Raw genomic sequence first — 12,001 nt, forward strand, 5'->3', positions numbered from 1 at the left:
ACACACTTAAAATATATTGCCAGAGACACTGGACGTTCCAGCCACACAACTCATGGCCCTGGCACAAATGGTCTCTCACTTGAACGTCATGACATGGGGAAGGAAAGCATGACACGAGGCAGGATAGTCAGCTATTGACAGGTGCAGGAACAACATACACCGTTCTATAATGGTAATGAATCAGCACGGACTTGAGATGAGAAGAATGAGTCCACATGCTGAAGCTTATTAACTATGTACCCTTGAACAAGTCATTCAGCCTCTCTGAATCTGTTTCCTCACCGAAAAAATGAAGACATCATCACCAGACCTGTCCTTCAAACTATGAATAGAGCTTTAGATCAGTATCAGCTCCTATCATCACCATCCTAATGACTATCATCTCATCAGCAGTAGTAAAGGTATGTGTCCAGTATGAAACAAGGAAACACACACAGGAGAGGGAAATGTCAAAGATCCATTGTAATCATTAAAAGATTCTGGTTTGGAAGGCACAGGAATCTAACTCTCTCTACTTTTCCCACCCAAGAAAGGAGTCTTAAAAGAATTCATTTGTGAGGCTTCAATACATTTTTGAGGAAGAAAGGTGTCCTGGGTAGCTGTGTAATAATGGCATCTCTAGCTGTTTTAAAGATTGATTTATTTATCTGACAGACAGAGATCACAAGTAGGCAGATAGGCAGGCAGAGAGAGAGAGGAAGGGAAGCAGGTTCCCCGCTGAGCAGAGAGCCTGATGCACGGCTTGATCTCAGGGCCCTGAGATGATGACCTGAGCCAAAGGCAAAGGCTTTAACCTACAGAGCCACCCAGGTATGGCATCTCTAGCTGTTTTAATCTAAAGTGATTCAGCCCTCCCCACAATATCCATATCTGTATCAGTATCTTTATGTGTAGATCTACCGATCAATCTATCACCCATCAAGTAAGTTGCAGATATCATGACACATCTCCTTAAACTTCAGTACATTGCTCCTAAAAATAAGGATATCATTTTGTATAACCACAATGTATAATCACAATACCATACTCAAGAAATTAACATTGATGTATTATCGAATATATAGCTCATATTCAAATTTCTCTAACCTTGCCTCAAATATTTAATAGGGTTTTTTTTTTTTTCCAACCAGAATCCAATCAGGGCTCCTACCTTATTCTCCAATTTTATTTCCCAAAATTTGTTCCTTCCCACATTGGTGATTCACTTTAATGATTTTATTCCGTATCATTTTAAAATTTCCCTTGTCAGAAATGATATCACTTCCTTACCATCATTCCTCTATTCTCTATTCTCTATTCCTCTAGATCTTCCAAATCTCCATTAGCGTACTTTTTTTTTTTTAAGATTTTATTTATTTACTTGACAGATAGAGATCACAAGTAGGCAGAGAGTCAGGCAGAGAGAGAGGAGGAAGCAGGCTCCCTGCTGAGCAAAGAACCCGACGTGGGGCTCGATCCCAGGACCCTGGGATCATGACCTGAGCCAAAGGCAGAGGCTTTAACCCACTGAGCCACCCAGGTGCCCCTCTATTAACATACTTTTAAAGACTTAACTCAAAGGCTAACCATTCCATAAACATATTTCCATTTCTGCCTGGGAATGTCTATTCTCCTTTTTCTGAATTCTCGATGAACTTTGGCTGAAATTTGATTAAGTCATTTGTCACTTCCAGTCTTGTGTTAGGATTAAAGATCATCGCTCTGTATATATTCTCTATTAGGCTATAGGAATCTTCAAGGTAAGATCCATGTCTAGCCAAATGCCTCTAACACTTAGCAGAGAATTTTGTACATTATAGGCACTTAGATATTTTCCACCTAAAGTAAATTTTCCTTAAATAATCCTGGTCTCAATTCATACTTTGTTCATTCTATCTACTCCAAAGAGAATACCTTCTTCTATCTTCTGTGTATCCAAAGCTGATCTCCATAAAAGGTTTCCTAATTATCCAGCTTAAACTTTTGGAGATGACAGATATGTTTACTGTCTGGATTGTGGTGGAGCAATACAAATGTATATACATCTCTAAACCCACCAAGTTATGGACACTGATTATATGCTTATGTCTTTTGTATATCTCAATAAAGCTGGGGAAAAAAATTTTAGAAGAAAAAAAAGTATAGAACGAAGTCTGGATTCTAATCAAGTCCTACAATTTATTAGCTGTTGATGCTGGGCACATTACCTAAACATTTCAGTGCTTCAATTTCCTAATATGGAAATAATAATAGCCTTTATAGGATTATACATTTTCTATAAGGATGAAATAGATTAATTCCTATAAAGTACGTAGAATACCAATGCCACATTGTAAGTACTCAATAAACATTAATCATTATTCCACAATCTCTCTCATGGTTCATACTCCTTATTTGGCAATTATTATTTACCAATTGGTGACATATGTTCTATTTTTGTGATGAACTTAGGTTTAAATCAGGTATTTTTAATGGATTTCTAATAGGCATATCTTATTTTCTTAAATAAAGCATGGGATAACTTTGATTTTTGAGGATATTCTATATGCCAAGAGCTTGGCTAAGTGCTTTCTATAAATACTTCACCCAAGACTCAAAATAAGAGTATGAACTAGTGGTTATTTTAATAGTATAGATAAAGCAAAAACAAAAACAAAGATTGAGAGAGCGTAACCAAATTGTTCAAGTTGTCTAAGCTAGTAACTATTAGAGCTAGGATAGTTCTTGAAGGCAAAGATAACATTTAATTTATATCTGTTTCCCAGTAGGTTTAATACATATTCATCAACACAATTACTCTCCATGTTCAATTTTCTTTATTGCTATGTATTTAGTTGCTATGATATATGAGGCATATATACTTGTTACATTAGATTGCTATTTATTTATTTATTTATTTACTTACTTACTTATTTTTTAAAGATTTTATTTATTTATTTGACAGAGAGATAGCACAGGTAAGCAGAGCAGCAGGCAGAGGGAGAGAAAGAAGCAGGCTCTCTGCTGAGCAGGGAGCCCAATGTGGGACTCGATCCCAGGACGCTGGAATCATGACTTGAGCCAAAGGCAGCTGCTTAACCAACTGAGCCACCCAGGAGCCCTGCTTTTTATTTTTAATATGCTTTAGTACTGTCACCTTATTTTTTGCTTTTAACATGCTCTTTTAAAAAGTTTACCCAAGATTCCAATATAAAACTTTCCCCCACATCAGTAACAAGAGCATGGTACACTTTTAGTATATTTTAATAGGACTAGAGACCTTAAAAAAAATATTCTCCATGCATTCCTCCTATCAATTTGTGTGTAGCTTTGAGCTTTGTTGTATTTTGTTGGAGTAATGCTGTTCCTACGGAAAATTACTAGTGTTGAAAGAAATTCTAGAAAACATTTGCTCCACACTTCTGATTTACTAAGGTGGGAAATGGGGCTCAAGCAGATGGGGAAACTTTCACTATTGCTTAGCCAATCAAAGGCACAGGAAGGGCCAAAACCAGAATTCTTTATTTCCACCATTGACTTACACCTATCTACAAATCAGTGCCAAATATTTCATATCTTATACCATTCCATTTATGGTGTGGCTTTGGACCAGTGTCCTCAGTTCACCTGTTATTACACATTCCCAAATAGGGAGCAAGGGGAAGACATGAAAATAGTAAATGTCTGAAGAAGTGAAAACCTGTGTATGTTTCCACCTCTGTGCCTTTGCTTCTGCTCCCCCCACAAATGAAATCTCCTTTCCCTACATGTCTTTAAAGTGATACTACTCAAACTATGGTCCCTGGGTGGGGATCTAAGAAATGTTTGTCACCCTCCATTGAGACAGAGTACAAAAAGAGAGGGAGTATTTAGGAAAGAATGTAACACTTTAATAGGGTAATTGATTCTTATTCAATCTCATAGTGGTAAAACGTGGCCTTCCATTTTGTATTCTCTTTATTTCACTTTCTTAGTAATTAATTTTAATTGTGCTCTCTACAAATACTGGCCTCCAACAGACTGAGGAGGAAATAGTTTCCATCATAGAAAATTTGGGAGGCACTAATATGAAAGGCCCAGGTTTAGGTACCACCAGTTTCTTTATAAGGCATTCCTGACGCTCCTGATGAAAAGAGCTTTTAAATTTTATAATATCTCACATAAGCCTCTCTTATGCCTCTTACAGCTTCCTACCAAGATTAGTAATTACTCGTGTGTTTTTCTTATCTTTTCTGAATAATTACAACCTCCCTGAAGACAGGTTATGTGTCCGTAGCACCTTGGAAATTGCATATAGTTCATCAATCCACATTATCCTCATGGACTGGATGGGATAACCGTTCATAATTATTCACAGATTTGGAGAAGGGAGAAGGTTGAAAAAAACAAAAACAAAAACACAACAGGAACATCTTTTCCTAAACTCGCAGAGGGAAATAATTGAGAGTGCAGAATTTAGACACTATCCACTTCCACATTTTGTATATAAATATTTAGACGAGTGAGGAACCTGAACACATACAGAAACCCTATTTCTGCCTAAGGAGAAGCTTAGAAGTTGTCAAAAATTCATTTTAAAATCAAATTTGTATCTCAAGAAACTGCACAGTAGTATCCTTGCACTTTCAGTATGAGCGAAACAGATACCCCATTTATGGCACTCTCACAAAATCATTTCCAGAACACTCCGTCGTGTGCAGAAGCACACCAACTCCAATGCATCCATACTCAAATCCTTTACCCGTGGAACTGATAGTACTCCTAATTAATAATTAAGAAAACCAGAAGACATTTACTTCAGGAGTCAGCTTTAAACTCCACTCACCAAAGTATTCATCTGCAGGTGGATTTTCCATGTCATACAGCATCTTCTTGGTCAGGTGTTCGAGTTCATCTTCAGGACGGAATGAGGGGGGAACAGCTGGAGGCCCCATGGAACCTGTTTGTCCACCCTAAAAGGCAGAGGACACATAGTTCTTTACATACAATCAAGACGATCATATAGTATTTGCATTGTAGACAAAAAAGTACTGGACGTGGCTATTAAGAGATTCGTGTTTAACAATCAGTTTCATCAGTTCTTTAGTGTCTGACCTGGGACACACCATTTTATAGGATGCACTTGTCTTATCCAGATGAGTTATCCACTGGGCTTTGGAAATCCATGTTTACAACAGTAGGGCTTCATTTCATTCAACAGTTGCTAAGTAGTCACTGCGTACCAGTTGTATATTTATAAAAACAATATACACAGAGGCCCCCCTCCCACTTATGGAGTTTATGGTCAAGGGAGAGATTCATGTTCATCAATAATTAAAGATAAAGCAACTACAGAACATGCACAACTAGGGTACATAAAGGGACCTCTCCTGTAGCCTGAAAGGAAGAATTCCAGAGGAGAGGCCAGTACAGAGTACGACATACTCAACTAATGGGCAAGAAACTTACAGGTAGAACTTTTTCACATTCAGGTGAGAAAAAGGCCAGATGGCATAAGGAGCTCCTCACAGCTGAATATTTCTGTACCACATATAAAGCTTGAGAGAGGAGATGAGATGGGTCTAATGGGGAACAGGGGTGCAGAAAGTGAATGACCCTGTGTGCCATTTAACGAGGATGAGAAGTTTCTCCCCTTAGTACTACAAACAGCCACGTACCAAATGGGGAGGGTACATCAATAGCACTGATCCTGGGGTGGTGTTTAAAGAGGAGGACGACCAAGAATTAGAGCCAGGTCACGATATCAAGTGTCAGGGGAAAGATTACTTGAGATGTTCAACAAAGAATCCAAAGTAGGTAGAGAAAGAAGGAAGGCCAGATGCCAGATGTAAGATTTTGCAGTATGTAAACAAGTGGAAATTTAAAATTCTATTTCCCGGGCACCTGGGTGGCTCAGTGCGTTAAAGCCTCTGCCTTCGGCTCAGGTCATGATCTCAGGGTCCTGGGATCGAGCCCCATATCGGGCTCTCTGCTCAGCAGGGAGTCTACTTCCCTTCCTCTCTCTCTCTGCCTGCCTCTCTGCCTACTTGTGATCTCTGTCAAATAAATAAATTAAAATCTTAAAAAAAAATAAAATTCTATTTCCATTTGCCTATATTATAACTTTGGCCATATCCAGCATCACACCCCATCATCTTTAATCAAAGTGTTTGTAACAAAAACTTATGAAAAGTTAAGAAATAGTGACATCCCAATAGCTGATGGGGAGAGCTGAGACTGAGAATGTTCTTCCCTTGATGTTTATGCATTCTTAAGAGTCTCTCCTTTCATTAAGAGTTTATAAGAATCAGTTCATCAGAACCTGAAGCTGCACATTCATTCACCTGTTATCCTCACTATAGCAAATGTGTTCTTGGATGTGAAAATCCTGTAAGGTATAAATCCCTGTACAAATGTTTCTTCCTTACTATGAACACTTATTTCAACCAGTCCAAAATACATATTAATTATTTGTGTGATGTCTGAGGCATAAAATGCCTTCTAAACATATGTGAAGTTGTTAATTGGCATCTACCTGGGACTCTTCTCTGGTTATTTTCCAATTTTTTAGTTTTTTTAAAAAATGGATAGAAAGTTGGAATACAGACATACAGATGGCCAAAAAGGCTAAGAATTTTTTATGTTCATTACTAATCTAACCCTGGGATTTTATTTCACTGTTGGACAATTTGGATTGGAGAATGGACAGCAATGAGCAAACTATGACATGTGGCCAGTGACAGAGACTAAAAGTAGAGCTGTATGCCAGAATCTCTTATTCATGGTGAGATAAGGAAATCTTACACTCAAAAAGATCAGGGCCAGGCTAGTTATGATAAACCCAGCATAGGGGCCCATCCCAGACTCACTTATTCAGTAAACATTAAATGTTACATGGAAGGCCTTCTCTAAAGTACAAATAACATTTGAACATTGGACGAGTGGTTTGCTAGTAATATTAAACTTACAATGGCACAGATGAATCTGCTTTTAGGAAAATTTTGCTGAAATCATAAAAGTATATGACCAAGGCCAATCACAGGAACTTTATTTGGGGAAAAAAAAAAAAAAAAGGAACCAAAGGTAACAGTGTATCTGTCCATGGATAAGGGGTCACTTAAATGGACAATGATAGATACATACAATAGAATGTGAACAGGTTTTAAGAGAACACTGTAAGTTTACAAGTACGAAAAAGATGGCATAGCCATGCTATCAAAGGTACAGATCCAGTGATAGGATAGGAAATCTAAATGATTGCCCCATTTTTGAAAAATAAGTAGAGCTTAATTATGTATCGTTCAATATACAGGTAGGGAAGAAAGTCTGAAAGGACATGTACTCCTATGTTAAAGGGAGGCTTTGTTGGGTTTGGAATGCTGAGAGCCTTTTAATTTCTAAGTTTGTGTTTCTTTTACAGTATTTAATTTGACTTCTGCAATCCACGAAATATAACTTTTCAAATGCAATTAATTCAAGTGACAAAGGTAGTCTGGGTACTAGCAAAGCCCTGGAATGGGCTAACCCAGGTCAAGGCAGAGCTCTAAGAGGAGCAAAAGGCCAAAGGTGGGACACAGTTGGGTGTGGATGTGGGGAAAAATGCAAGTGGTTCTGTTTAAGGCTGAAGAGGTGAGAGAAAGGAAGGGCCCGCTCCTGACTGCCACGCCATCCCGGGCATAGGTCTTCTCTGTGGGCCAGGGGCTCTAGGCCCTGTGAGAGACCACAGGAAACTCTGAAAATCTGATGTGCTCAACAATCTTTTGGCAGAGACTGGCATTCATAAAAATGCACATCAAATTTACCTACATTTTCAGAAAACCCACGGGCTACAGGGACACCTCTAAAGACCCTCAGGGAAGAACGCCCAGACAACAGAAATCTCAATGGGGATTTTCAGCAGGGAGGTGCGCTCAACAGATTAGAAAGTTGTCTTTGGAGGGTCTGTGCTATGGTGAGTGCTGTGAAGTGTGTAAACCTGGAGATTCACAGACCTGTACCCATGGGGATAACGATATATTATATGTTTATAAAAAATAAAAAACTAACCAACAACAACAACAACAACAACAACAAAAAGAAAGTTGTCTTTGGAGTAGAGGGAGGATGGGTCACCAAGAGACTGGAACTGGGTGGGAAGCTTATCCTGAAACATTTGTGGCCAGAGTGTGAAGGGGCATACTGTGTGGCAGTGGCAAGATAGCTGCAGACAGAGGTTTAACTCTGGCAATGGCTTGGAGTCCTTGTGGGAGCTAGTGAACTCTTTGTCACTTCTGGTTTCCTTCTATAAAATGGGCTTGTCCACGCTACCTCAGTCGTCGTAAGGATTAAAATCGGAGAGTTTGTGGGGCGCCTGATCGGCTCAGTGGGCTATGCGCCTGACTCTCCATTTCAGCTTAGATCACGATCTCAGGGTCTTGAGATCAAGCTCCGTGTGGGGTTCCATGCTCTGTGGGAAGTCTGCGTTGTGACTCTCTCTCTCGCCTTCCCTCTGACCCCACCCCCCCTCCATGTGAGGCTCTCATTCTCTCTCTAAAATAAGTAAATAAATCTTAAAAAAAAAAAAAAGAATTAGAGAACTTGCATCTCATGCTATAGAGAGCTTAACTACTTTCTCAAACCAAGGTAACAAAGGGACTCTCTTTGGATCCCCAACCCACTGCTGAGGGAGGGGATAATCCCAGTTCAGGTGACAGAACTGAAGACAAGGGTGGAAAAATGACCTACATCTTGTTTCCTAGACTTGCAATAAGGAGAGAACTTGAGCCCCAAATAGGTGGCCATCTGACTCCAAATGCCATGCGTATTTTCCAACCAAACATTGTTTCCCATGGAGAAAGTGGAGACTTGTATGAAAGATTACCTGTCATAGTAATGACACTGACTGTTTTAATTTAAATCAACAACTATTAAGGAAACGCTGATCGTCCCTGCTCCCAGTGTTAGGGCAGACCCTCAGGGAATGGACATGGCTTCTCATGGTCTGGGCTTCCAGTATCTGCTTCGCTCTTAAATCAACAAAGGCAGCAAGAAGGCCAGGTCTGTCCTCTGCCAGAAATTTGGATTCTACCCTTAGCACTTACGTTACAAGCACAGGTCCTTCTTTCAAAGTACTTAGACTGTTAGGACTTAACAGATTTTAAGACAAATATATCCTTCCTTTTATTCTCCAAATATGTTCAGAAGCAATACAGCTTCTGGAATAACCCATTTGGAAAGGTGCATTTTTTTTCTCTTACATTCCAATCCCATATAAATGCTAACCTTGGATTTCTGGTTTTTCTTATGTGGAAAGATCCCAAGAGAACATCTCTTCTAGAGTTTGTGAAAGCTATTTGGCACAGAACTCCCCCCACCCCGCCCCCTAGCCTCTGCCCCCAAACAGTGCACAAAACTGAACATCCCTGGAAAACATATTGGAAAAACACGGGGTCCTCAATGTCGGCATGTCTCCTCTCCCATGAAGGAAGACGCAGCCCACGCCTTTTCTCTGAAGTTCAAGTCCTTTAAGAACTTCAGGGCTTTTCTCCCTGGGGTGAAGACACCCCTCTTCATTTCTCTTTCTCAGTAGTGCTAAGGGCTCCACACGTCCTAAGAAAAGGGAGCAGCCGTCCAATGTATCTTTTAAACAAGTAGCTTCCAGCATTGTGTCTGGGTAATAGAACATGATTGAAAATTTGTGGGGTGGGGGCTGGAAAGGGATGTGCTGCATTATTTTGTTTGTTTGTTCTTCAAATGCAGAGATGTGCACAGGACCAGCAGGGTAGCTCCCGTGGCATCATCATAATTCCTTGCATTTCTGTGTTGCTTTGCAGGGTGACAGTTTTCATAGCATCAGCCCCATGTAGTAAGTAATCCTACTTTAGGGGGATTAAGGTGAGGCCCAGAGAGGCAAAGTGAGCAATCCGGCATCTAGGACAAGTCCTGAAAATCATGGAGTCCTGACAGCCACCGGCTGTGACGAGTTGGCATGTCCCTGTGACTCTGTGCTGGCTCTCAGTGCCTGGGGCTATGCACGCCCTTCTACACCACTCTTCTGTAATGACTTGGATTTCTTTCAGAGTAAAGGTTTACTGCTAAACAGTGAAATGAAAGTCCTGCAAAGCAAATATAAACAAAGCCTCTAGCCTTTTCTAAGAAAAAAAACATTCTTCTACGTATCAATATTAATCACTAATATGTATGTTCTTTGAAATGCCTGAAACTCCTGGAAGGGGCAAAACACATTGTATGACCTACGGATGAGTTACTGAGAGATGAATTTCAGAAGATGACTTCAAAATTCTCCTAAATATGTATTTCCTAAGAAATCACTGAGTGTCAGGCACTATCATGATAAATTCAAATTATTCTGGATCCCTTCCTCCCCACACTGACAAGGCACAGTTTAGGAAGAAAGAGACGCAAAAATAGAAAAGCACAATGAAGTGTAAATACTAAAACACAGGGATGAATTTGGTGATCTGAGATGGGAGAAGGCTATCAGTAAGGATATTACCTCTTAGTTGGATCTTGAAGGGTAAGTTGGATTTCAATGAATGAAAGAGAGAGAGAGAGAGAGACAGAAAGAGAGAGAAGACAAGATATTCCAAGAACATGTGTAAAAGAACATGAACATTAGAAAAAAAAATGTTAAGAAATAGGGGAGGAACAGAGCTAGATGAGGCTAGAGAAATGACCTAGGGTCCATGTCAAGACTGTTGTAAGCAACACAGAGTCATCAGGAGATTTAAAACTGGGTGTTCACTCTATTAATGTCACGTTATTGAAATATACATACTGGCAACGTCTTCAAACACCAAGTCTAATGATGCCTTAAAAAAGTGCAACCAGACAGCACAGTACTTCTGAGAAATTTAATGGCTAATACGCTTAAGGTGTCTCATAGTTACTAAGTGAGGCAGAGACCACTAACAGCTCTCCAAAATGGACTTCCTTCTCTTTCTGGGCACACAGCTGGATTCCATCTTCCACTCTTCCCTGCAGTTAGATGTGGCCATAGGAGGCACAAGAAAGGAGGAACATACCCCATGGAGAGCTAGCCCCTGACCAAGCTGGCCAACCTCACATTGCTATACAAGCGAGACTGGCAAGAATCATGCTCAAAGGTTAATGGTTGATGGCAGAGTGGTTTATATTCCTTTTCTTTATATTTTCCTATATGTGCCTCTTTTTATAGTAAAAAATTTTCCCCTTAGATAGGAAAAAAACAACAACAACACTTTTTTTTCTTCTTGACACAAAAGTGTCAGAAAATGGAAAATGTCCAAGCATCTGCAACTGGTTCCTTTCTGTCATGGTTCTTTTCCTGCTAGCAGCCCAGCTTATAATATTCTGGGGAAGGCTTATTATGAATACTGTAGCCAGATTTGGATATAGTCCCTGGTAAAAGTTATGGTTGAGACTGTGCAAAAATTAGGACTGTTTCTGCAGACAAAGTGAGTATGGACAGTCCTCGGTGAGCAAGGAAATTGCCAGATGAAGAACACAGATAAGGATGTTGCCATACTTATGTAACACCTGATGGTATTTGAAGGGTTTTATGTATTTCTACATAGGAACCCACAAGCACAGAGGGACCTATTTATCTCTTTAATCTGTGTTCTGCCTTTAACTAGTCCAGTCATTTTGATCAAATCACTTCTATTCCCTGAGCTTAGTAGCATTCTGTGCAAAATGATGTTTTCAAAGATTCCTTTGATTCTACCCTATCTTATTTTTGTGCCCATATTATGCAGGGCACATATCATTACAGATATTTATAGGGAAATCACAGATAATTCATATTTTCGGGTACTTTGTAGTCTATAAAAACAGACACACACTGAGTAAATGGAAACAACATCATTAAAGAGATTTCCATTTACAGGAGGATTTAGACTACTTGTCAGCATCCCCTGAAACAATCTAGAACTTCATTCAGCATTCTGAATCTGAGTAAGCAGCTGGCAGGTCACAGGGTTTCTGCAGCCTACTGAACTTTCACTACATGTGGGGCATGAAAAGTCAAGAACAAACAAAGGTTCAACACCCCATGGGACCACCACCCCTCCTTGGGTGGAGAAAG

At 39.8% G+C, this 12,001-nt stretch overlaps 1 protein-coding gene across 10 annotated transcripts in view; it reads right to left on the minus strand.

Annotated features, from left to right (window-relative positions):
• The window catches only part of LPP (LIM domain containing preferred translocation partner in lipoma), a 644,971-nt gene that overhangs the window by 151,359 nt on the left and 481,611 nt on the right, over positions 1-12,001 (minus strand). For all 10 annotated transcript variants that reach the window (XM_032359809.1, XM_032359818.1, XM_032359824.1 and 7 more), the window contains one exon: positions 4,784-4,910. In XM_032359809.1, the coding sequence (XP_032215700.1) occupies positions 4,784-4,910 (127 nt within the window). The remainder of the gene's footprint in view (positions 1-4,783; positions 4,911-12,001) is intronic.

The sequence above is a fragment of the Mustela erminea genome, chromosome 1 (assembly GCF_009829155.1).
Source record: "Mustela erminea isolate mMusErm1 chromosome 1, mMusErm1.Pri, whole genome shotgun sequence".
In the NCBI taxonomy this organism is placed as follows: domain Eukaryota; kingdom Metazoa; phylum Chordata; class Mammalia; order Carnivora; family Mustelidae; genus Mustela; species Mustela erminea.